Here is a 26,723-nt window from a genome sequence, read left to right on the forward strand (position 1 = left end):
CAGGACCAACCCCAACTCAATCATCCCAGCCAGAGCTTTGTCAAGCTAGGACTTAAACATCTCTAGGGATGGAGATGCCACCTCTTCCCTAGGGAACCCAGCCCAGTGCTTCCCCTCTCCTAGGGAAATAGTTTGTCCCAATAGCCAACCTAGACCTCCCCCACTGCAACTTGAGACGGTTTCTACTCATTCTGCCACCTGCCACCACTGAGAACAGCCTCTCCCCAGCCTCTTTGGAACCCCCTTTCAGGTATTTGAAAGCTGCTCTCCAATTCCCTCTCATTGTGCTGTGTTGTCCTCACAGGGCTCAGGACTGGGAATGTCCCGTGGAGCTTTTCAGCCTGACAGCCAGATTCCTCGCCTCTGCCAGTGCCCTCCTGGGTAACACACTGAGGCACAACAGCCTCCTGCTTCCCAGGAGCAAGAGCGTCCCCCGAACACGCAACTGCCCAGGGGCTCCCCGGCAGAGTGAGGGTATGTCTACACTACCCTCCTAGTTCGAACTAGCGGGGTAATGTATGCATACTGCACTTGCTAATGAAGCCCGGGATTTGAATTTCCCGGGCTTCATTAGCATAAGCGGGGAGCCGCCATTTTTAAATCCCCGCTGCTTCGAACCCCGTGCAGCGCGGCTACACGGGGCTCGAACTAGGTAGTTCAGACTAGGGTGCCTATTCCGAACTACCGGTACACCTCGTTTCACGAGGAGTAACGGTAGTTCGGAATAGGAACCTAGTCTGAACTACCTAGTTCGAGCCCCATGTAGCCGCGCTGCACGGGGTTCGAAGCAGCGGGGATTTAAAAATGGCGGCTCCCCGCTTATGCTAATGAAGCCCGGGAAATTCAAATCCCGGGCTTCATTAGCAAGTGCGGTATGCATACATTACCCCGCTAGTTCGAACTAGCGGGGTAGTGTAGACATACCCTGAGCGACTGCTCAGGTCCTGCTCTAAGACAGCCACGTGGCGTGCACATCGCCAGCCAGCCTGTCAACCTGCACTGTGTGTAGCTACAACGAAAGCCTCCCAGAGCTCTGCCTCCCTCCTGCGGGAAACCCCAACCACCCCACATGAGCCTGCTGGACCTTGTGAAACACTAGTGACCCACTGCTCGGCCCCTTCCCTCGTTCCCCGAGCACTGACACTCCCCTCTTTCCCCCTCTAGTGTCTGGACCATCTGGCGTCGGACGGGGAGCCCCGTTACCATCGCAGGTCTCCAATGTGTCGGTGAAGAAGCGATTCCCACTGGACTGGAATCCATCCAGGCAGGCGCAGTGGGTGCTGTTCACACATGTGGCATTTGACGGGCAGATCAGGACAGGGCAGATCTCAGAGGCACCTGCTGGGAATGGAAACCAGAGTGAGCCGCCCTGCACCGTCTGCCCCTTCCCCTGGCTCATCTCATGCCCTGCAGGCCCCTGCCCAGGCACTCCCGGCAGCTCTTCGGCCCCTCGTCTCCTACTCGCTCCTCAGCTGGGCTGGGGCGAGTAGGGCCTGGTCACTGGTGAGCACGGTCAGCCCCTCTCGCCCTCGTGGACGAAAGAGGGGCCTGGCTCCAGCCAGATGTAAGGCAGGCAGGCAGGGGCTGTGCGGGCTCTGCAGGACGCTCTGCTTATGGTCTGTATCCTGCCCCACGGCCCGACCCCCACATTCCTGTCCTGGGGTTCCTTATTTCCATAGCTCTGCTGATGCCCTTTAGTACCATAAGGAGACAAGAACAGAGAGAGAGAGAGGACTCCAAAGCGGGGGGGAGGGCGGGTAGTGGAGCACCCATGGGGATACCACCTCGAAGAATGACAGTTACTGCACCGGAGGTGAATAACTTCGCTTTCTTCTTTGGGGATGTCCCTGCGGGTGCTCCACTATGGGTGACTGTGTAGCAGTAGTCGCCAGAACGGAAGGAGGGCAAGGAGTCCCTATTTATCCACTGTGGAGAGCACCGCAGTCACCACTGCCCCATCTGAACGAGTGCCTAGGGAAAGAGAATAGTGTTTGGCAAAGGTCTCATGTGAGGACCAGGTCGCCGATCTCTGCAGATGTCCTTCAGAGATACCCCTCTATGAAACGCTGTAGATGTGGCCATGGCTCTAGTGGAGTGGGCACGTGGTTGGGATGGAAGGGGTAAGCTTTTCGCTGCGTACGATTGCATTATGCATGAGGTTACAAGATTGGAAATCCTCTGGGAAGATAGGCGTTGACCCTTTGATCTCTGTGTCAAGGAGACAAATAAGTGGTTCGTATGCCTGAAAGGTTTTATGTGATCTATGTAGAATGCTAAGGCCCTGTGGGTGTCCAAGGAGTGTAGGGCCGCTTCTCGTGGTGAGGCATGGGGCTTTGGGAAAAAAGTTGGCAGGATCACTGGTTCGTTGACATGGAAATGGGAGACAATTTTGGGTATGAAACTTGGATGTAGTCTACTCCATCCTTACAGAAAATTGTATATGGTGGTGTGGCTATCATGACGGAAAGCTCACTCACTCTGTGTGCTGATGTTATGGCAAGCAGGAAAACAGTTTTCAAAGTGAGGAAATGCAAGGATATAGTCGCCAGAGGCTCCAACTGTGGCCTCATTAGGGCGTCGAGGACAATGTCCAGGCTCCACACCGGTGGGACTGGGTCATGCCGTGGGTCCATGTTGGTAAAGCCCTTGAGAAATCTCTTAGTAGTAGGATGGGCAAAGGCAGAAACACCATCTATTGGTGATGTGAATGCTGATATTGCTGCAAGGTGCACCCTGATGGAGGCCAACGCAAGGCCTTTGTTCTTTAGGTGCAATGCGTAGTCCAGTACGGAGGGGATTGATGGACGTGTCGGATCGTGGTGGGTCAAAGTACACCAGGAGGAGAATCTGCACCACTTGTGAAGGTAAGTTTTTCTCATGGTTTGTCATCTACCGTGTTGGACTGGAATGGAGCAGAGGGATTCAAATGGAGTCAGCCAGGTAGGAACCAAGCTGTTAGGTTCAGCATTTGTATCTGGGGGTGTTTCAGGCATCCTCGGTCTTGTGTGAGGAGATTGTGGAGAGGTGGAAGGTGGATCAGTGTCTGTGCAGAGAGTCGGTGGAGGAAGGGAAACCAGTGCTGTGGTGAGGCCAGTCCAGGGCTATGAGGATTAGCATTACCCTGTCCGCCTTCAGTTTCTGAAGGACTTTGGGGATCAGAGGTATGGGGGGGAATGCATAGAGGAGGGGTCCGCGCCAAGTCGTAAGGAAGGCATCCCCTAGGGATGCGCAGCCTAGGCCCACCCTGGTGCAGTACTTGTGGCATGTTGTATTGGCGGGAGTTGCAAAGATGCCCACGCAGGGAGTACCCCAACGTTGGAAGATCTCGCGTAGGACGCCATCGTGCATTTCCCATTCGTGATTTACATAGAAGTGTCTGCTTAGGAAATCTGCCGTCACAATTGTGGTGCCAGGTAAGTGGGATGCCGTAAATGTTACTCCGTGGCGAATGCACCAGTTCCAAAAGTGGATGGCTTCCGTGCATAGGGAACGGGAGCGAGCGCCACCTTGGCGATTCACGTAATACATGGCTGTGATGTTGTCCGTGAGTATCCTCACCGTGGTGTTTCAAATGTAGGTGAGGAAGGATTTGTATGTGTTAAAAATGGAGTGTAGCTCTAGAAGGTTTATGTGTAGTTGTGCTTCTTGTGGGGACCATTGGCCTTGGACTGAGAGGGAGCCCATGTGAGCCCCCCAGCCTAGTAGGGAGGCATCCGTTGTGATTTGGTGGAGTGGCTCCTGCCGATGGAAAGGTATACCTGACAGCAGGTTTGTGTGGCTGGTCCACCAAAGGAGAGATTGGAGAATGCCAGATGGCGGCATTACCAGCCTGTGGAGATCGTATCTGGTGTGATTGTATATGAGAGTCAGCCAGTACTGAAGGGCGCGCAGATGTAGTCTGGCATATTTCACCACGTATGTTGTGGTAGCCCATCAGTCTGAGGCATGCGATGAGTGGAATGGTAGGGCTCATGGTGATGGTGTGAATGAGGTCTTGGATGGCTTGAAACCTCTGTAAGGGTAGGAATGCTCTGCCGGCAAGTGAGTCCAGGAGGGCCCCAATGAACTCGATGTTCTGAGTGGGTCGCAAAACGCACTTTTACTCGTTGAGGAGGAGTCTGAGCAATTGAAAGACTTGCCTTGTGATGTGAACCATCTGGGAGACCTCGTGTGCAGAAGGGCCCTTGAGTAGGCAATCGTCCAGGTAAGGGAAGATGAGTACCCCTTGGCATCGGAGGAAGGCTGTGACCATGGATAGAACCTTTGAAAACACCCTGGGGGCTGACGATAGCCCAAAGGGGAGGACCTTGTATTGGAAGTGGTCCTTTACCACGATGAAGCACAAGAACCTTCTGTGAGTTGGATGGATAGGGACGTGGAAATAGGCGTCCTGGAGGTCAAGGGCAGCAAACCAGTCCTGTGGATCTAATGCAGGGATTATGGCAGCTAAAGTCATCATTTTGAATTGTTGTTTCCTGAGATATTTGTTCAAACGGCGGATATCTAGGATGGGGCACCAACGTCCAGACTGCTTCTGGGTGAGGAAATAATGTGAGTAAAAGCCCCTGTTCCTGAAATCCTTTGGGACTGGCGCTATGGCACCCAGAGAGAGAAGGCGGTCGACTTCTAGTTAGAGAAAGGTCTCGTGAGAGGGGTCCCTGAAGAGGGACAGGGTGGGAGGGGTAGTTGGTAGGATGGCTATGAAAGGGAAAGGGTAGCCAGATTGAACAATCTCGAGGACCCATCTGTCCATAGTGATTTTTGCCCATTGATGTAGAAAGGGCCTCAGCCGGTGGTGAAAGAACTGGGTCGTACGATTCGTGATGCTGCCTGTGACTGTCTGCTTGCCCCCGACCAACGTGTCAAACCTGTTGTTTGTTGTTGGGAAGCATGATCATCCTGCTGTTTGGGTTTCGGCATCGCCGAGGCCTCTGGCGAGAGCGTTGGTTATCGAAAGGCCTCTGTTGCTGGTGTTGTTGCTGCCACTGATGTCTGATGTAGGAGTAGTCATATCTGCGCTGTTATGGTGAGTACCGGCGTCTCATAAAGGGGGTGAGTGTACATCCCCAGAGTTCGCAAGGTTGTTCGGGAGTCTTTGGAGGAGTGTAAGATTGAGTCCATGGTCTCTGCAAAGAGCTTATCCTTGTCGAAGGGTAAGTCCTCGACTTTGGCCTGTAGTTCCTTCGGAACTCCCGCTGCTTAAAGGACAGAAGCTCTGCGCATAACGATGGCAGTAGCAGTGGAGCGAGCAGCAGTGTCAGCAACGTCCATGGCTATTTGGAGGGACGTTCTTGCTGATGTGTAACCCTCTTGGATTACTGACCTCAGGATCCATTTCTTAGAATCAGGGAGATGATCCATGAAGGGGGTGAGGCGTGAAAACATATCAGAGGTGTGATTGGAGAGATGCGCCGAGTAATTGGCGATTCTGAGGAGTAGCGTTGCTGAAGTGTAGACCTTCCTGCCCAGGAGGTCAAGTCTCTTTACGTCCTTATCGGAGCCTTGTTGTTTGAAGTGTGGGGCTCTAGCCCTCTGTTGAGCTGCGTCCACTGCTAGGGAGTTAGGTTGTGGATGGGCAAAGAGGAATTCCATGCCCTTCGGTGGTACAAAATATTTCTTTATCGGCCTGTTTGTTGGTCGGGAGAGCCGATGCTGGAGCATGCCACACCTCATCAGCCAGTTCCAGGATGCCCTTGACAAGAGGAATGGTCAGGCATGAGCTATGCTGCGGTTGGAGATTCCTGAAAAGCTTGTGCCGCTTGTCCTTGAGTTCCTGCAGCGGAATCTCTTGTGTGATAGCTACTCACTTAAACAACTCTTGGAACTGACGGAGGTCATCTGGTGGAGAGCTGTCGCCCGGTGTGACTGCCTCCTCTGGCGGTGACGAGTCTGGGATGGAAGTCCCCGGTAGGTGGTCCCCAAAGGCGGTGTGATCAGTCTCTGATGGAGGATGAGGTGGTGATGCTGAATGATGCGGAAGAGTAAGGGGGGCCAGAGTTGGAGAGCGTCTGCGTGTTAGATAATTGTAGGCAGAACGTGATCGATAAAAGTAGCCGCTGAGGGAGTCTTGAGAGTGGCGGTCGCCGCGATGATATTTGTCATGTTGCGGTGAGCGGTCGTCGTGATAGTTGGAATGGGAATAATATCGGTAACGGTACGGAGAGCAGGGCGAACAGGAGCAGATGTCTGATGCCCTAGAAGAAGCAGGAGACGCAGAGAGCTGCCTGTAGTGATGTCTGCGATGGGAAGGTGCAGCAGCTGGAAATAGTGAAGACAGCCTGGAGGAGGCATGGGGGGATCCATGCCAGTGGGTATAGCAGCGTGGAGAATGAGGCACCGGGAGAGGCGAGGAGGGTGCCGGTGAGAGAAGGCGGGGGCAAGAGCAGCTCCGGCGCGGGGAGATCAAAGGAGCAGGACTCAGCGCTCCTGCTCTGCCAGCATGCGCTGAAGAGCTAGCAGGCGCTCTGTTGATTGGCGCTGGCGGCTCAGGGGCAGCAGCAACCAGCGCCGTGCCGGTAGCGAGGCGGATCGGCGCCATGTAGTCTGGCACCGCACGATGGCTTGGGAGCGGTGCGTGTGCCGGTGCCATGACGGTCGGTTCCAGGTCAGTTCTCGGAGCCGGCTCAGCGCTCTGCAACGGAGGCAGAGGAAGGGGCTGAGGCAATGCTGCCTGGGAAGCCGGAGTATGAGAAGGCTCCCATGGGCACTTCAGCTTTGGAGCCACTGAGACTGGGGGACGTGGCTTCACAGTGCCAGAGGTCCCAGGTCTGTCAGGCTGACTTTCCCTGCCATTTAAGGCAGCTGGTAAGGATCTCGTCAGAGAGACCCTAGGCTTCTTCTGAAGCCCCGTAGTTGGGGAGAAAGCCCGTCACTTGTGGGGCTGCTGGTCAGAATCACTTTGTTGCAGCTGCAGGGCTTTGTTGAAGAGAAGCATTTGCAGATGCCTCTCTGTCTTTCCTAGCCCTGAAGGTGAGTCTGGTGCAGTGGGTACACTTCTGGGGGACATGAGATTCCCCCAGACAACAGATGCATTCTGAGTGGCCATCGGTGGCTGACATTGCCGCCCGGCAAGAGCCGCATTTTTTGAAGCCGGCAGTTGACTTCTTGCTGGTTGCCCTGAGGCGGCAGTTGTTTGCAGCCGAGTTTTATCTCTGAGTAAATGGTAACTTGGTGATAATGTCTCTCTTCTGTTGTCTTTATCTGTTGTTTTTGTCTTTCTTTCTATTTTTTTTCCAGGGAACACAACTATGTACAAGGGGCGAAAGGGAGAACAACTGAGAGGCGGGAGGTAAGAACAGTAAGGGGTTTCTATTCTTACTCCCTTTCAATTCTTGTTGTTTTTTTTTTTTTTTTTTTTTAAGAAATAAGGAGAATAACACGAGGCGTACAGATAGTTCGGAATGGCTAGCTAGTTCGAACTATCTAGCCCATGCCGCGTGTAGCCGCGCGGCACGGGGTTCGCACTAGCCGCCTTTTAAAAATGGCGGCGCCGGCTTTATGCTAATGAAGCCCGGGAAATTCAAATCCCGGGCTTCATTAGCAAGTTCGGTATGCATACATTACCCCGCTAGTTCGAACTAGCGGGGTAGTGTAGACATACCCTAAGGGTGTATGTATGAGGGAACTAGAAATAATCTACTTCAGTGAGCTAAATGAAGAGCGCAGTTCCAAGCGTCTGCAGCCTGAGGCGGTAAAGAGGGACTGGCGGGGGGCTGGACCACATGAGACAGAAAAGAGCGCGAAAGCTGCGAGCCCGCAGCACATGTACAGTCTGGCCGAACACTGCTCATCACAAGCTTCCGTCTGTGGCACCGGGGCAAGCCCAGCACCCATAGTGGAGCACCTGCGGGGACATCCCCGAAGAAGCATAAACATTATTCTGTGCACTGAATTATGTACAAATGTGCACCAGCACAGAAACACAGGCTGCTGGCTCTGGACATTCCGCTAATCAGCTGGTGGTACCTGAATCCCTCCTGGTGGCCGCCCAAGTGCTCTGCTCACAGGGAACAGTAGGCCAGACCCTCAGCGGGTGTACGCTGGCAGCACAAGGCCTTTCTGTTCAGTCTCAGGGGGGGGTGGCTGCAAAAACAGTCTGTGTCTGCAAACACAACGAGGAATCCAGTGACACCCTAGAGACTAACAGACTGATTAGAGCATCAGCTTTTGTGGGTAAAACCCACTTCCCCAGATGAATGGGAGTGGTAGCTCCACAGGCAGGGTGTGGATAAGAAAGAAGTTGCTTGTGTTGAGGCTAATCAAGTCACAGCACACGTGGCTCATTCACGGCATTTGGTGGGGGATGTGACTGTCCAGAGAGGGGAAACTGCCTTTGTGACGCGTTAACCAGTTCACGTCCCTCTTCAGCCAGAAATTGATAATGTTGAAATTGCAAATTATCCAGTTCAGGGTCTCCCTCTGTGAGCAGGGTTTGAAATTCTTTCCTATCTACACCCCAGTCTGACGGGGAAAGCACGCCCGTCCCCCTCAGAGGCAGGGTATTAGGAGTCTGAGGCCTCTCAAAAGGTGCTTTACCCCGTGAGCATATTGAGCCCAATGGCTAAGGCCCAATAACTACACTTCCTCCCTAGGAGGCAATCAAGCCTAGTAGCCACAGTAAGAGCACCCCTTCTGGAATGGTAGTGAGACCCAGATATCACAGTCAATAATAACATACCCTGCTCTCATGGCAGTGGGGCCTAGTGTCCAGTCACCAGCCCTCTCCTCAGAGCAGTGGTCCTGTACCCAGCCTACTTACAAGGAAAGAGCTACTGTTTGCAACCTCCAAGACTGGTCTAAACCAGCATCTTTCTGCCTTGTCTTTTTGGGACCATACTGTGCCCCTCATCTCTTTGTTCTGCACACACGTATCCCAGGGACCAAGAGCATGACGGCACCTCCTGGCCTCGTCCCACCTCTATCATCCTTATCTTTGGGTCACTCCAGTGAGAGCAACTGCCGGCCTGTGCCTATGGCAGAACTGCCCCCCTCCATCCCATGTGCTCATGCTCATAGGTTTTGGGCAAAAACAGTTAGGGTATTTCTACACTAGCTCGTTAGTTCGAGCTAGGTAGAGTAATTAGGGCAACCGGAGCTACAAATGAAGCCTGGAATTTAAATAACCCGGGCTTCATTTGCATGTTCCCGGGCGCTGCCATTTTTAAATCCCCCTTAGTCCGAACTCCGTGCCCGTGGCTACATGCAGCACGGAGTAGGTAGTTCGAATTACAGATCCTAATTCGAACTTCCGTTACTCCTCGCTCACGTCCAGTCCATTAGGGCTGTGCGCGCAGCATGCACTTGTCATTGGAACTTTTTCCCCCAGAAGCACCCATTGGGCCAGAAGGGGAGCCCTCTGGAGTATGCTGTTATACCGGCCAATATATACCCCTGCTGGCCTCCACCCCCTCGGTTCCTCTTACTGGATCACTCCGAAGAAGGGGAGGTGGGCAGGATTTGGAATGGACGTGAGCAGCGCATCTCGAAGAACAACAGTTACCAGGTGAGGATCCATTCTATCTTCTTGGAGGGATGCCTTCAAAGTAGAAACACCAGGTGGCGGGGTCAGAGTTCTAACCTTCCCCTGAATGGAGGACAGCTCTACCCAAGGCAGCATATTCCTTTGTCTGATGCGCATAGTGATCGGCAAAGGTGTGATCAGCAGATATCTAGGATCAGGACCTTAGCCACAAAAGCTGCACCCCGGAACCTGCAGCCAGGAGCTGCAGCGTTAACACCAACCCCATGGCCGAGGCACATGTCAGGCCGAGAATCCCTGGGGAGCAGTTCGGTGAACTTGTCCACAGAGGCCCATAGCAGGACAGCAGAATCTGCTGGTTCGCTTTTCGAAATTGGAGGCATCCAGATGCGTTAGGCCTTCCTTCCTAACAGGTCCTGTTCTTAGGGGTGGCACCCTCTGGTTCACCAACTGAACGACCAGTGACCCCGGAACTGGATGAGAGAAAAGGTATTCGTTCCCCTCCCGGGAAACGGAATGCCGCCGCTCAACCTTCTTATCTGTTGGTGGAACAGAGGCCGAGGTTTGCCAGAGGGACCTGGAGATTTTGGCCACCATTTTACTGATGGGGAGGGCCACTCTGGTGGGGGTGTCCGATTTCAGGATGTTGGTGGTAGGGTCGGAGTCCTCCGACACCCTCTCAGCCTGGACCCCAGGCTTTGGGTCAGTTGGTGAAGGCGATCTTGGTGTGCCCTTGATGGAGGGGAGAGTGCTTCCCAGGGCCTCATCCAGAAAGGAAGATGAGGACCCCTTCAGGCCTGTCACCACGTGGACCGTGGCCTGTGAAGGGCCTTGAGAGGCCATTGACAAGGGCACTGTGGATGGCTGGGCCCCAGGGCCCTTGGTCTCCGAAGAATGAGGGACTGGCCTGATGAGGAGGAGCGACTGCCCTGATGTAGAGGACCGAGTTGTTGGGGTTGCCAAAGGAGCTGCCCTGGACTCAGAGAAGACTGGCTCCAGTCTAGAAGGGCACCCATCTGGTGGTAGGCCCATGGGGTCCAAAATGGCCACTCAGATGGAGTTGGTGCCAGTGGAGGCCATGACTGCTGCATCTTCGGTACCAGGCCTGGCTATGCCCATTGGTGCTGCTCCTGATGCACAGAGGAACTACAGTGCCATGATCGGTGATGGGAGTAAGACCGGGGCCGAGACCGGGATCTGGATCCCCTGGATGATCATGGTGACTCTGCTTCTGGAGTATTCTAAGGCCAAGCAGGGTGCAGCAGAAGTGGACGTAGCTGATGACCCTACAGTGGGGGGGTGCCAGGCCATCAACTTTGGCTTGCCTCAATGCCGATGAGGGGGAGGAGCAGGAGGTCGGTGCCAAAGTAGGAGAGGGGGAAGTTCAATTAAGTCTTTGGAAACCTCAAAGGCCTCCAGAGTCAAGGAGTCTGGGCCGTCTCCCAATAGACGGGGGTCCCAGCATGGAATAGGTCGTTTACCCGACTGAGATGGTCTGGGCTCGGCGCCCAATGCTGCTACATGCCCCACTTGAGGGTGCATAGAGGGCACGCACCCTGGAGGTGACCTGCCTCTGCTGGGCCTCCTCTTTTTTTCAGGCACCAGGGACTGGGAGCGGTGCCAGAGTCTGCACGGTGCCGGCGAGGCATCTGAATGGTTTGATGCCTCTTGCACCAAAGCCGGTGCACTCTGGGTTGCCAGTGCTGGATTGGATGCCAGTTGCCAAAAAGCCCCTCTATCAGGATAATCTTGAGGCACGACTCTCTCTCCTGCTTTGTCTGCAGCATGAACGCCTTACAGATTTTACAGGCCTCGGACAAGTGGGCCTCACCCAGGCACTTAAGACAGACAGAATGCAGATCGCCACAGGGCACAGGCCTCTGGCACTTCTCACAGGGCTTGAAGCCTTGAGGCCTGGGGATGCCCCACCTCACGTACTGGGTGTACTTAGCAGGAACCACGGTGGGTTCTTAGCTCAGGAAACACCACTTAAAGAACAAACTGATAAGAACGGTAACTGATACTAGAACGAAGAACATTAACGCTGGGTACCAGTGAAAAGGCGTTTGCTAAGCAAGAGCAGAAACCCTTTTCAACGATCATCTCGGGTGGTAAGAAGGGGGTAAAGGGTGAGCAGGGGTATATACTGGCCGGTATAGCAGCATCATTGCAGGGGCCTCCCCTGCTGGCCCGACAAGTGCTGCTAGGGGAAAAATTACTGACAACACGTGCACACTGCACGCACACACCTACATGGAATGGACGTGAGCAATCGCTCAAAGGAGAATGGCACTTTTGAAGACGGTATCATGGAATACTTAGCACAGAGGAACAAGTGTATAGAAACACATAGGCCAGTTCAGGCCATGTAAGCGCTAGAAGTGAGCACATGACACAATGTTATGGGCATTCAGGGCGGACTAGGAGTATTAACATATCTAATGTGAATCATACCCATTGAGCATGCAATATATGACCTTAGCCCAGCATACGGCAGTGAACACGTCAGAAATAGATTTAACCCCCCTCAAACATTCAGCTGTTTCTAGTGACTCCGATCCAGTGACCCCAGCCTCCACTATAGAGCTGAGACCCCATCAAGAGCTGTTCGCCCTGTATCAGCTTCACAGCAGACACATATTCTGTGTGAGGTTTTGTGATGGGCATAAACGCATCCCACACAGTTTTGCATTCTGTTCCGTGAGCCTGGGAACTTACCCGTTGAGCCTTGAGTGCTCCGTGGTGGCAGAGAGGGGACTACGACCACGAGGAGAAATACTTGAAAGAAATAAAAATAAATGTGTGTAAATGTTATACAAACAGAAACAAGCAACAGAGACAGAGACGTCTCCTGGCCCTTGTCCAGGGACCAAATTTTGCTGGATGACTCCATTGTGATTCTAGTGTAAATCCAATGAAGTCCGTTTTTCCATTAATAACTGTTTATACCATAGTAAATGCAGGAACCCTGGTTTTGTGCCACTCCAGCAAGTTGGCTTACCCAGCTATCTCAAAATTCCCCTTGTGCACTGACTTCATGTTACACCACCCCCGCAACCCTGGGCACAGCAGCTTCCCAGAGATGAGTGGTAGGGCCGAGATACATCTATGCTCTGGCTAGTGTCAGCTGCTGAATGGTCCCTTGGACTAGGGATGCTTCAGGAGGAATCGGGGAAGACTTTAGGCTGCTTGCAGGCACCAGACTGATCCTGTTATCCCCTGGGATTCAGTGGTTGTGAACGTGGCTGACAGCATCTTCGACCCATCCAGGCTCGGGTCTCATGGTTAGTCCCTCTCAGCCAGCCCCAGGAATCTGACCCGTAAATCTAAGGGTGTTTCAGCAAGTCTGGATGGAGTCTCAATTAGTGCAACATGAGCACTGGAAGGAGCAGAGGAAATGTCCTGTCACAACAATGTAGGTGTAAATTCGAGCTCTAGGAGACATACCTGGCATATGAGAAACAGAAGTGTGGCCGTCTTTGGCCAAGTAAAGGGAAAGGCTGCCTGCTCCAACCTCATCTGTATCCAAGGCCACAGGTAGGCACTCAGGGCAGCTAGCCCCTCCCCCTGCTGTGGGGACACTTCTCTGTGTAGCACGCAGCTAGACAAGAGCTAGCACAGCTGTGTCTTCCCCAGCGGGAGCACACACCTTCCAGCTCTCGTGCAGATGGACACATGAACCCCTCTGGGCTGTCTGAGCTCCACCCCTGAATCCAGCCCATGGACTTTGTTCCACTCACCCAATGGACACAAATCCCCTCGGGTTCCCATGATGGCTCCGACACTCTCAGGAGCGGTTGAGCTCTGAGGGCTCTGAGCTTTGCAGCTTCCTTATTTTGGAGAAATTAGGCAGGAAGCCAAAGTGACTCAAGTCCTTGTTTCAGATCATATCAACATAGAGTACCACGCACGACAAAACACTGTCTTTCCAGCCTGCCCTGCCCTCCTTCCTTCTGCCTCCCTCATCTGCCAGCCCCATAGTCTGTTACTTTGCAGTGAGACCCTATGGGGAAAACCGAGCACAGTGCAGATGGCCCAGCCCCATTTCACAGAATTAGAGAAAAGGAGAGTTGCGAGGGACCTGAGGAGCTTGAACAATCCACCTCCAGGCACTGAGGCAGGACCAAGTGGACCTAGAACATCCCTGGCAGGTGTTTGTTCAACCTGTTCTTAAAGCCTGCACTGACAGGGACTCCACAACCCCCTCAGTGTGTGTTCCTCTGCTGAACCATCCTCAGAGTTAGAAAATTTTTCCTGATACCTAACCTGCTTCTGCCTTGCTGCTGACTATGTCAGTTCCTTCTTGTCCTACTCTTGGGGGACCTCGGAACCTGTTATCCCTGTCCCTGTTATAACAACCTTTTACCTATTTGCAGTGTTATCATATTTCATGCCTCAGCCGTCTCTTCTCTGCACAAAACATGCCCAATTCTTTCAATCTTACCTCACGGGTCATCTTTCCTAACTCTCTGCTCATTTCTCTTGCTCTTCTTGGACGCCGTACAGTTTATCCTCATCCTTCTTTCAGCTCAGCACCCAAACCTGGACATGGTACTCCCAAGCCGCGTAGTGTCACCTCCCATCTCTACCCACCCCACTCCGGTTATGCATCCCAGAATGACATTTGCCTTTATCGACAACCTCTCACTGTAGACTCACATTCCCTTTGTGGTCGACCAGAAACCTCAGACCCATTTCTGTGGTTCTGCTGCTGAACCAGTGAGTGTCCATAACTCTCGACTAGCCTTGCACCCTCCTTATGCAACCTCCTTGCAACCTCCGTTCGGACAAGAGGAAACTAGCACGTTTCCTTAGTTGTAGTCAGAAAAGACTTTTGAAATTGAAACCTTTTTTGGGCCCCATCCACTAGGCTGGGTGCCTGTGAAGGAAATTGCCTCTTTTTGGTATGATTTGTTCTCAACAAATCCACGTTGGTTGTTGTTTATCACCTTATTATCCTCAAAGGTTCAATAAATTCGTTGCTTAATCATTCCTCACTTGTGCTCTTTTTTGAAGATAGGCACCATGTCTGGCCTTGTTAGGAACCTCGCCCATCCTCCATGAGTGCTAGAAGATTATCACCAATGGTTCAGAGGTTGCTTCCCCTAGTTTCTTAAGTGCTCTAGTGTGAACTTTGTCTGGCACTGCCAAAATGCATAGATTTAACTTAGCTCAGTAATTTTTGTTAACTTAGCTATTGTTTCCCTATCCTGGCCACTGCTCCTTCCCTCTCATTAATATTAATGAGTGTTATGGCTCTAGTCACAATTAACCCTTTTAATCCTCTATTCAGGAAAGCTTAAGACGAGCCCACACTGAGTAGGGTCTTGGAAACAAATTTTAAGGAGAAAGTAGTTAGGGACATTGAGGTTAATGGCAATTGGGACAAATTACAACATGGTTTTACAAAAGGTAGATTATGCCAAACCAACCTGATCTCCTTCTTTGAGAAAGTAACAGATTTTTTAGATAAAGGAAATGCAGTGGATCTAATCTACCTCAATTTCAGTAAGGCATTTGATACAGTACCACATGGGGAATTATTGGTTAAATTGGAAAAGATGAGGATCAATATGAAAATTGAGAGGTGGATAAGGAACTGGTTAAAGGGGAGACTACAGCGAGTCATACTGAAAGGTGAACTGTCAGGTTGGAGGGAGGTTACTAGCAGAGTTCCTCAGGGATCAGTTCTGGGACCATTACTATTTAATCTTTTTATTACTGACCTTGGCCCTAAAAGTGGGAGTGTGCTAATAAAGTTTGCGGATGACACAAAGTTGGGAGGTATTGCCAATTCAGAAAAAGATCGGGATATCATACAGGAAGATCTGGATGATCTTGTAAATTGGAGTAATAGTAATAGGATGAAATTTAATAGTGAGAAGTGTAAGGTTATGCATTTAGGGATTAATAACAAGAATTTTAGTTATAAGCTGGGGACACATCAGTTGGAAGTAACGGAAGAGGAGAAGGACCTCAGAGTCCTGGTTGATCACAGGATGACTATGAGCCGCCATTGTGATATGGCTGTGAAAAAGGCTAATACGGTCTTGGGATGCATTATGCGAGGTATTTCCAGTAGGGATAAGGAGGTGTTAGTGCCGTTATACAAGGTATTGGTGAGACCTCATTTGGAATACTGTGTGCAGTTCTGGTCTCCCATGTTTAAGAAGGATGAATTCAAACTGGAACAGGTAACAAAGAAGGGCCACTAGGATGATCCGAGGAATGGAAAACCTGTCTTATGAAAGGAGACTCAAGGAACTTGGCTTGTTTACCTTAACCAAAAGAAGGCTGAGGTGAGATATGATTGCTCTCTTTAAATATATTAGAGGAATAAATGCCAGGGAGGGAGAGGAATTATTTAAGCTCAATACCAATGTGGACACAAGAACAAATGGATATAAGCTGGCTATTAGGAAGTTTAGACTCGAAATTAGGCAAAGGTTTCTAACCATCAGAGGAGTGAAGTTCTGGAACAGCCTTCCAAGGGAAGTAGTGGGGGCAAAAGACCTATCAGGCTTCAAGATAAAGCTAGATGGGTTTATGAAGGGGATGGTTTGATGAAGTAATATGATCTTGGCAATTAATTGACCTTTCACTATCAGTGGTAAATAGGCCAATGGTGGGAAGATAGGAGTTGCTATAGAGAACTTTTTTCTGGGTGTCTGGCTCGTGAGTCTTGCCCACATGCTCAGGGTTCAGCTGATCGCCCGAATTTGGGGTCGGGAAGGAATTTTCCTCCAGGGTAGATTGGCAGAGGCCCTGGAGGTTTTTCGCCTTCCTCTGTAGCATGGAGCATGGGTCACTAGCGGGAAGATTCCCTGCATCTTGAGGTCTTTGAACCATCGTTTCAAGGACGTCAATATCTGAGATATAGGTGAGAGAATTATTCTAGCAGTGGGTTGGTGAGATTTTGTGGCCTGCATTGTGCAGGGGGTTGGACTAGATGATCAAAATGGTCCCTTCTGACCTTAAAATCTAGAGGTATATTTAAACTACATGGTTCCATCGACAGAGACATGTAGATTTGTTTGTTCAGCAAAGGGAAATGAAGCCACGATTTAAATAATCGTGGCTTCATTTAAATTTAAATGGCTGCCCCGCTGAGCCGACAAACAGCTGATCAGCTGTTTGTTGGCTCATCGCGCTAGTCTGGACGCTTCCGCGCCGACATGAAAGCCCTTTATTGATCTCCCCGGTAAACCTCATCCTACGAGGCATAACGGGGAGGTCGATAAAGGGCTTTCAGGTCAGTGTGGAAGCATCCAGACTAGCGCACTGAGCCGGCAAACAGCTGATCAGCTGTTTGTCGGCTCAGCAGGGCAGCCATTTAAATTTAAATGAAACCGCGATTATTTAAATCGCGGCTTCATTTCCCTTTGCCGATCAGCCTAATCTAACATCATCGATTGAGCCATGTAGTTTAGACACACCCTAGGAGTGGCTGGTTGTTGACATACTGGTCAGAGATTTCAGTGGGCTGGGGTTCATAATGAATCTTCCTGTTGCTGGTCATCTGAGGTGGGGAAGCTCTAATGCCTCGTCATTTTCTCAGAAGAGGCTATTCTGAACATGAAACAAACAGGAAGGCAAGTCTTTCTGCAGATCACAGATTTCTACTGATCCGGAAGATGCTGTTGTCATGTGTCAGCCTCAGCCCTTACTAACCTTTATCTGCATCTAGTGGCTTGGAAATACGGTTCACACGTGAGTGTTGTTCCGGGTCCCACCCACTTCCCTGAACCTCAGTGAACCACTGGAATTGTCCCTCCCAGATGCTGTGTATGAAAAACCAAAACTCCTCTCTGACTGAAAAGGAGAAAGTCACTCCCATTTTCCCCTCTCGAAGGGGGCTCAGGCTAGCAAATTGTGTGTGTGCCAGCCCCACAGAGGATGGCAGGGGCTGGCATCCCAGCTCGGGCTCCCCAATGCTGGGGATGAGGAGCCCTGAGCCCTGGCAGCCAGATCCAGGCAAGCTAGGGGAAGCCAGGTCTACATCTGGGCTTTATGTTACCCATCTCTGATCTCCAAATAACACCATGCTCCCTTATTTAGTTTCTCCTGGGTAGTAACAATTTTATAGACCGAAGAGGCAACCCCCTGGCTTTTGTGGATCTGGCCCCCGAGGAGTTGGAGAGCCCGTGCTCAAACTCCAGCCTTCCTGCCGCCCCACTACGGGGCTAGAGAATAAAAAATCTACTAGCTAAGGCCACATCAGTGAGGGGTTGTTTTTTGGGGTTGTTTTTTGTTTGTTACCTCACTTTTGTTTAGCTCCTGACAGATTTTGTGGGTCAGCAGCCACTCCCGTCATAGACCTCTATCATATCCCCCTGTTACCCAGGGGACAAAGGCAACTAGGAAAAACAGGAAGCAAGAAGGTGACCCCAGTATCAGGGTAGCCCCTGGTTCAGAGGATGCAAGCCCCCTTTCCCCGTGTCTGTCACTGGGAGGGAATAATTACTCTGGGCACCCTCCAGGTGTGATGAAAGACACTGCAGGTAAATTTTACAACTGTATTAAGGGATTAAATTACAATAATTGGGAAAATGGGAGAATTCAAAGAAGAACTGAAAACAAAGAACAATAGTGCGCATCCCTAACTAACCGGTAGCCATACAAGAGTGCAGGGAGTCTAGCAGGGAGGCATATCGCCTGGGTCCAAACCCCTCTTTAGCCAGTAAAGATGACAGAAAAGACCCCAAAAGCGATAAACCCCTTTGACATTTTAGAGGCGCAGATGGGTGCCGTGTGAAGGGGGAAATCTCGCTCCCCTGGGGTACAGAGCCCCCAGAAGGGTCCGAGGCCGGAGGTCAAATCAGTGAGGCACGAGAGTAACCTAGAAGAGAAAACTTTATGATGCATGCATGCAGGCTGTCACTTCCAAGAGTGAAAGCAGCAGCCCTGACAGACAGATTCAGGTATCCTTTATACAGAATGCTTAGACAGCTCAGTTGTGGATTGTTTTTCTTTAACATATCAAAGTCTCAGCAGAAGCACTCTGAGACTTCTGTTCACCCCAGGAGTGCTAGAAGTAAGTTTTACAGAACAAAGGCACATGAGAACTTGAGTGGAGGAGTCTACAAGGCAAACTGTGACAAAGATAAGGGTTTACATGACAAATTGTGACAGACTAGGAGTATCCAAGAATTTGAGATAGTCATTCCTAAGGGTCTTTGATTAGAGTTAATTTGATTTCACTCTGATACAGGGAGAGAGGCCTGGAAAACTTTTAACCCTTACAGCAGTTTTCTTTCAGAGAGTTTTGATTTCCTGCACAGTCCCCCCTTTAGACACAATTGGAGTTATTTGATTTTTCTCCCACACGTGCAGAGGCCAAAGCCTGGGCCCTTTGACCCTTGAGCTAATGGGATGCTTTTGAGAAGGAACTCCAGGGCGATCCCAGCAGGGAACGTAGATGGGTGACAGTGGAGCCCAGATAGGAAGATTTACTGACTTCCCTCGGCACAGCTGTGAGGCTGCGGTCTGTGGCTGATGGGGTGGCGAGGGAATGGAATAATCCTAAGGCCACAAGCCACCCACCCCCAGAGCCTGGTAGCGCTTCTGTGGCACAAAACCTCTGAGGTGATGGAATGTTCAGGGGCCGTTCCGGCGGGAAAAACTGGTTCCAGCCGGTAAGAACCAGCTCAGCTCGGCCTTCTCTAGCTGCTGACAGGCCCTCTGCTCAAAATGGCGTTCACTGACTCCATCTTCAATGGCTTTCACAAACAATCATGAGAATCATGCTTAACTAAACCCTTAAATACAAACCTGCCGCTTTCTCCAGCTTAACTAAACCCTTAAATACAAGCCTGCCGCTTTCTCCAGATCATATGTTAAACAGTCCCAGACCCAGTCCAGGCAGCTGGGGACATCCACTATTCACACCTCTCATTTCTGAAAACTAACCATTAATTCTTACCCTCGGCTTCCTATCTTTTAACTTGTTTTGGATCCATGACAGGACCTTCTCTTTTGCCCCATGGTAGCTTACTTTGCTTACAAGCCTTTAGTGAAGGATCTTGCCAAAGGTTTTCAGAAAATCTAAGCACATTAGATCCACTTGAACACCCTTGTCCACATGCTTGTTGGGCCTCAAGTATTTCTGCTGGATTGGGGAGGCCTGTTTTCCCTTTTCAGAAACTAGGTTGACAATTCCCCCCAACAAATCATTTTCCCATGTATCTCTGACAATTCTGTTTTTTAGTGTCATTTCAACCAGTGTGCTTGGTACTGAAATCAGGTTTACTGGCTTGTAACTGTCTTAGATATGTTGAGAGAGCCACAACCTTTGCACCTGGCAGGCAAGATACCATGTGGTTCTTTCAGTCATCGCAAACCCAGGTGTCTATTTCTAATGATCAATACCCTCGTTACTAACACCTGTCTCTGCCTAATAACTGGAGTTCCCCTCCCCAGAGAGGCATCCTCAGCATGAGAGGATACCGCAGCAGCATCTGGAAGGAGGGTCCCAGCTATGGGCTTGCTTCCCGTTGTTCCAGCAGAGACGTTGTCAGACCAGAGTGGGACCATTCCACTGTGTCCTTGGAACCTGCCAACTGTCCCCTGACATTTCTCATACCACAAACCAATGAGGGAATTCAAAGGTGATTGTCGGCAGAGGGGAACTTAACCTGAGCCAAAGCAACAGCAATGGCAGGAGCACTGCAAACACCAACGTTCAGCTTACCATGCAGGGACAAACCAAGGGACTCTGGCTCCTGAGGGGTGTTTCCGGATCAGCTTGTAACTTTAAAAGGGCCCCATGTCGTAAGTGCCTGAACACTGACACTTATGTGGGAAACACAAAGGCAGCTTTCAACCTGCATCCGAACCCCACAGGGCATATAAGAAGCACACGGGATCTTTTCAAGGACAAAGGCAATGTGCTGTGTTTATTGAGAATATAACGTAAAAAGCAGCATTTGCACCCACCCCCCCACAACCACCTCCTCACACTCCACTCCCACCTGTAGCTTGGACCAATGTCATGGCCAGTGGGGAAGCAGGGTTCTGTCACTCACGATCTGATGCTTTGCACGACAGACCCCAATGCAAGACACCTCATCTGTTATATAATTCCTTCTCAGACGCATCTCCAAGTTTTGCTGCGTTGTGCTGGAATCAGTTACTTGGCAATAAAGGATTTGTGACAGGGCACTTGCCCTGCACTGGCCTTTTACGGGCAAACCCCAGCCCTGAGGAAGAGCTAATTAGGGCCAAGCCGGGAGAGGGGGAGGGCCTTATAATGAAGGACTCCTGGAGGGAGTGGGAGAACTGACTGTGGCTCTGGTCAGAAAGTAGCAGGGACCTGACTGCTGGGAAAGCAGGAGGCTTCCTGGTGCAGCAGCAGGTCCACAGCACCCTCTGCCAGTGATGAGAGGTCATTACAGACTGCAGCAGGTCCCTGAGGCAAACGGGATACAGGGAGGACCCTGCAGTACATGCAGAGGAAATAACACACCCCCCCCGAAAGGGAATGCAGAGAGATGGGAGTGGGCCCTATCGGAGGCCCATGTCCTGAAGAGGATGCTGTGGACAAGAGGAACACGGGGAGACACCAGCTAGAGGGAGGCACCCAGCCAGGCAGGCGAGCTCATTCCCAGGAATGCCACCTGGATGCACCAGGGTGGTGAATCAGACCGTGACATCTTGAGGGCTCTTTCTGTCATGTTCTGGTTTCGGTGGGATCTTCTAGGGTGCTTGCCTCAGCTTCAGGGTCACCAATCTGCCCTTCATTAGTCATCAGGTAAAATGGGCCCATATGACTGAGTGAGCAGGTTCTGAATCAATGCTTCAAATGCAGCCAGTTGGAAGAGGAAGGGAATCCTGGGCGTGGTCATGCTCACTCAGTGGTTTAGCCCTGTAAGGTATTCAAATGTTGTCATATAAATACATGATGGAATGGAGAGAGAGATCCTGGGTGTGCTTGTGTAAATCCAGTTCAGTCAGTGCTATAGGCCTGATGGATGCTCAGTTGTTAGAATGGAATTTTGCCTGTTGTCACTAATTCAACTGTTGTGGGGTCACAAACCATGTTAACCTTAAATGTAGGAATTGTAAAACATGACACTAGTGCTTGCAGGAGAGACACTGTCATTGTAAAGAATCTCAGATGGACAAGTCTTTCCCCTCCAGACTCAAGTGGAATGGATGCGGGTGGGGGGAGAGCAGAGCTCTGAACCAGCAGGCTACATGACCTCCAGGCATGATCTGTAAGACTGGTTCAGCCTGTTTCCCTTTCCCTCTCCTCAAACACTAGGCCTTGTAGTGTCCCAGGGAAGATCCTCTTGTGGGTTCCTGACCTGTACATCATGTATTCCTTCCCCTGAGATTCTACTCTGAAGATCCACTAACAAAATTATCCAAAGCACGGGACTTGATGATTGAGGACTCCCACTATCCAGACATCTGTTGGGAAAACAACACAGCGCGGCACAAATTATCCAGCAAGTTCTTGAAATGTCCTGGAGACCTTTTTTTAAGCATTTCAGAAGGTGGAGAAAGCAGGAGGCTGTTCTAGGTCTGATTTTGAGAAATAGGGAGGACCTGGTTGAGAACCTGAAAGTGAAAGGCAGCTTGGATTAAAGTGATCATGAAATGATATAATTTGTGATTTTAAGAAATAGCAGGAGGGAGAACAGTAAAATAAAGACAGTGGATTTTAAGAAGGCAGACTTTAGCAAACTCAGTGAGTTGGGAGGTAAGAGCCCCTGGGAAGCAAGTCTGAGAAAAAAAAAATTGAAGACAGTTGGCAGTTTTTCAAAGAGTCTTTATCCAGGGCACAAGAGTAAACTATTCCACAGTGTAGGAAAGAGGACATATAACAAGAGACCACTTTGGCTTTCCCACGAGATCTTGAATTATTTAAAAATCATAAAAGAATCCTACCAAAAATGTAAACTACGTCAAAGTACAAAGAATGGAGATAAGCCAATAGCACAAGAATATAGGGGTCAAGTTAGAAAGGCCAAGGCACAAAATGAGCTCCAACTGGCAAGAGACATAAAGGGTGACAAGAAAACATTCTAGAAATACATCAGAAGTGAGAGGAAGCCCAAGGAAAGGGTCGGCCTGTTCTTCAGTGAAGAGAGAAACACGAAAACAGAAAATGTGGAAATGGCAGAGCTTGATGAAATGCCTGCCAGAATGCTCAAGGAGCTGACTGAGAAGATAGCTAACAGGAGGGAGCAGTGGGTGGGTGCTGGGTACTCAACAGTTTTTTTCCCTGTGGGTGGACCAGCCCCAGAGCACTCATGGAGTCGGCGTCTATTGTTGGATTTCCTAGAGGAAAGCTCGGTTCTGTTCCCCTTCCTATTAAAATTTCCCTTTGTTACACACAGACTCAGGGCTTGCAGGAGGGGGAGCGTGTTGCCTCTTGGAGGCACCTGGGTTGTCCTTAAGTATTAGCACATTAGTGGCTGGGGGCTCCAGACAGTTCTGGTTTGCACTGGAACCCCAAGGGATTGACCCTGGATCTGGCTGCTGCCGATTCCACATGGCAGCAGGGTTCCACCTGGCCAGAAAATCAGGGACGTGAAGAGAGATACCAAGGCCATGGAGCTCGTTCTATGCAAATGGGTGGGTTGTCTTGGGGAGGCAAGACACAAAGCCCTGGGAAATTTTCCATGGTGCTGACTGCTCACAGGGGATGGTCTGTCTGCACTGACAAGGTTTCCGTCCCAGGGGACACTGGGAGATATTCAGATCATTACACTGACAGAGCCAGCATCTGCCTCCCCAGCGAGTGACCCCGGGAGCTCTCCAGAGAGCCCAGGAAAGGGACCATGGGGGCATGGGAAAGGCCATTCTGTGCTGTGCCTAGGATGGAGGATACCCCTAGAGAGAGAAAAAGGACATGTCCAGACGGCTCATAACAAATTGCAGGTCTCTCGCAGGGCAAAGCACCCGTACAGCAAAGCTAGAGGGGACAGTATCGCAGGCGGGTGTGCAGTGGTGGGTAAAGTACCCCAAAAAGTTACTTGAGTAAATGTACTGCTACTTTGAAAAAAATGTAATTAAGTAAAGTCAAAGTATCCTTCTGGAAAACTACTTGGGTGCATCTAGACTGGCAAGATTTTGTGCAAAAACTTGCCAGCTGTCTACACTGGCCGCTTGAATTGTGCAGAGCACTGACTATCTCATGTAAGACATTCAGTGCTTCTTGTGCAAATACTTTGACATTCCCGCTCAGGGATCAGCCCTCTTGCGCAAGAATACTTGCGCAAGAGGGCCAGTGTAGACAGGCACCTTAATTTTTATTTCAAGAGGGATAAGGGATCTTTTAGAAAAGGCTTTATTTTCCAAAAGATCCGCATCTAGACTGGCGCTATTTTCCGGCAAAGCTCCATGCAGAAAAAAAGCGGCAGCCATTTTTATGCTAATGAAGCGCAAGAGATTTAAATCCCTGCTTCATTAGCGATTGCGATACGTCTAATTTACATCCCTTTTCCGAAAGAGGGATGTAGTCTAGATGTAGCCCAGGTGAGTGAAGTAATATCTTTAATTGGACCAAATATGGTTGGTGACAGAGATAATCTTTGGAATTCCTCAGAGTTCTTCTCCAGATCTGTGAAGGGCTAATCTCTCACCAACCAAAACTGTTCCTAAATCATTTTAAAAAAGATAATACTTCCCCCACCTTGTCTCTTTTTTTGGGTTTCAACAGCTTTAGAGCTTGAACTCTTTGCATCTCCACTTCGTCATTAAAAAAATTCAGACCTCCCTCCATTATTTCTTGTGAAAATTATAAAAAGATGAAAAGCTTAAAACATAACACAAAGTTATAAACCACAAAGAGTGCATGCCTTTTTATAAGCCAGAGCAGCAGAGGTGAAGCATTGCACAGGGGATGGGGAAGAACCTGTATTTGCACTGAGTTCTTCTGAGTTTAAGCACCTCATTGAAACTGCAAGTCACAACAATCACACCCTCTCACACACTAGGAACCCCAGTGTCTTCCAGAGCATGAAAAAGGTTTGCAGGTTAAGATGGGAGCAAAGAAAATGTCCTTATTGTTAATCTTAATGAAGGATCAACACTGCTAAGAAACAGCTTCAGCAAGGCCCAGGCAGGAGAAATTTTAGCATACTGATAAATACAACTTGTAGTGAAAACATAAACAAAACCTGAGAGCATGGACAGGTCATTAAGAATTGAATGGAAGGTAAATGTGTTTCAACCACCCAGCCAGACATTTCCCTAGAGGGCACGTGGGAAAGCTGATTTCAGTGACACTCATCTCCTCTGCACCCACCTGCCTCACATTGGGGAAGCAGCAGCAATAGCTCCCCCTGCCCCCATCCCATACTCACCCCAAAAAAGTGAACAAAACTTCTGAGCCAGTCAGGGAAGCAGGAGAACAAGACCAACTGCTCATGGGGGAGGGGGATTAAAGGTCTCCTCCCAACAACTCAAAGTGTTATACCCCCCTCCTGAGCCAGTAGCCCAGCTCTCCTCAGTTCCCCTATAGGGCTCTTAGGGGGAAGGTGAAAAAAAGAGGGAGGGTGACCCACACCTGCTCCACTTTAGCGCACACACCCAGATAGCAGGGTTACTCCAAATCTCAATCAGCTGGCACACAGAGGGAAGCTGCGCGCACAGATACAATTCTTCAATCCCCGCCAAACCCAGCCATCCACCCCAAGCCTTTTCCAACACAGCCTGTCCCACGGCATCTATGGGGGGCCCTCTATCCCCACGAGAATTGGGAGCTCCTGTGCAGGGCACCTTCCCTGTTGCTGCTCCTGCACGAGCAGAGGATTTGCCTGACACACGTAAGTGCCTCTGCCCGCCCCCCCTCCCCCCCCACCTTGGCTGAAGTGGCTGCTGGGTTTCCCTCCTTTTTAGCTGGCTGGCCCCAGGTAAGATCACATGAAACTATTCAAATGCGCCCCCTCAGCACATCGCCCTGGCCAGCAGCCTTGGTTGCTCAGGTCTCAGGCTGGCAGTGCCTGCAGAGATGCTGTTCTGGAATGAAAAGGTGTTAATGGGGCTATTAAAATGTCTTTGTTGGCAGGGACATTGTGCTGTTGATTGGTTATTTTTTTGGATGATTGGGTGCTTGCACAAGAAGCTGTGCTTAGGCAAATTAGAATGATGAAAGTAGTGAGTAACTAAGTGCTTCCAGAATAGTGGTAGAAATGTAGCTGTGTTAGTCTGGTGCAGCTGAAACAAAAAACAGGACTGTGTAGCACCTTAAAGACTAACAAGATGGTTTATTAGGTGATGAGCTTTCATATCTACCTCTTGCCCCCTTCTTCCCCTCCATCCCCCTTCCGTTCTGAAATTTGATTTGTCCTTTTCATATGTGTTCATTTTTTTTAATTGTATCCTTTTGTGTATATATGGTTGTGACAATTTTCTTCCACTATTTGATCTGAGGAAGTGGGTCTGGCCCATGAAAGCTCATCACCTATTAAACTATCTTGTTAGTCTTTAAAGTGCTACACAGTCTTGTTTTTTGTTTAAGTGCTTCCAGAAATTGTAGTGGAGTAAAAAGTATGACTTTTACTCAAGTAGGTTTTTTTTATTTTATTTTTTTTAGAAAATATATCACAAAAATAAATTACTTGAGTAAAGTACAAATACTGAAAAAATGTACTTCAGTAGTGTAATGAAGTATTTCTACTTAGTTACTCTCCACCTCTGTGGGTGCAGCAGCAAACCAGAGGATCTCTTACCGCCTTAGTGCCAGTGGTGGGGACAGTCGACATGGAGAGATCGTCTGTCTGAGATTTCTTGCGAGGTGGTCGAAATCCCCTGATCCATCTCCTGTACTCCTCTCTCACCTGGGAGTCAAGGACACGGTCACTGCACCGCGTAAGGAACTCTGACGAGATCAGACATGGCCGCCATGGGGCCGGTGAAGGAGCTGGGTGGGCGCTGACGGGCCATGGGCGTTACCTGGCGATTGAGGAGACAGTGCACCAGGAAGATGAAGGCTCCCTGCAGGCTGTTGATGATGTTGAACCAATACGCCATGAGCGTGGCTGCTGGGCCGATTTGGAGAAGACCAAGGATCCATGTGCAGCCCAGAACGAAGAGCTGGACGATGGTTTTAAAGATCATTAGTCTGGAGAAAGGCAGATAGAGCCCGTTACAACAACCCGGTGGGAGCATCGGGGTCAGCAGGGTCTGGCCAGAGGGGGGTGGAGCTACTGGCCCTGCTTTCCTGTGTGGGACGGGGTTACTGTCAATGCAAACACAATGGGCCTCGTTCTGATGGATCCTAGATACGCTGTCC

General features: G+C 50.2%; 2 protein-coding genes across 7 annotated transcripts in view; both read right to left on the reverse strand.

Annotated features, from left to right (window-relative positions):
• LOC102457829 (adhesion G protein-coupled receptor E3-like) overlaps window positions 1-13,208 on the reverse strand; it is a 54,826-nt gene extending 41,618 nt beyond the window's left edge. Inside the window, exons 1-2 of the mRNA XM_089774866.1 lie at window positions 12,197-13,208; window positions 1,204-1,341 (exon numbers count right to left, since the gene is read on the reverse strand). Coding sequence (XP_089630992.1) covers window positions 1,204-1,341; window positions 12,197-12,371 — 313 coding nt within the window. The 5' untranslated portion in view covers window positions 12,372-13,208. The remainder of the gene's footprint in view (window positions 1-1,203; window positions 1,342-12,196) is intronic.
• Window positions 13,209-16,907: 3,699 nt separating this feature from the next.
• The window catches only part of LOC102453197 (adhesion G protein-coupled receptor E3-like), a 54,014-nt gene continuing 44,198 nt past the window's right edge, over window positions 16,908-26,723 (reverse strand). For 3 of the 6 annotated variants that reach the window (XM_089774651.1, XM_089774653.1, XM_089774650.1), the window contains 3 exons: window positions 26,384-26,552; window positions 26,161-26,268; window positions 16,909-21,889 (listed from right to left, as the gene is read on the reverse strand). In XM_089774651.1, coding sequence (XP_089630777.1) covers window positions 21,878-21,889; window positions 26,161-26,268; window positions 26,384-26,552 — 289 coding nt within the window. In that variant the 3' untranslated portion in view covers window positions 16,909-21,877. Of the gene's footprint in view, window positions 21,890-26,160; window positions 26,269-26,383; window positions 26,553-26,723 lie in introns of all 6 variants that reach the window. The other 3 variants (XR_016348151.1, XR_016348150.1, XM_089774652.1) reach the window with 3 other exon arrangements.

Source organism: Pelodiscus sinensis, chromosome 31 (assembly GCF_052426305.1).
Source record: "Pelodiscus sinensis isolate ZL-2025 chromosome 31, ASM5242630v1, whole genome shotgun sequence".
Classification (NCBI taxonomy): Eukaryota; Metazoa; Chordata; order Testudines; family Trionychidae; genus Pelodiscus; species Pelodiscus sinensis.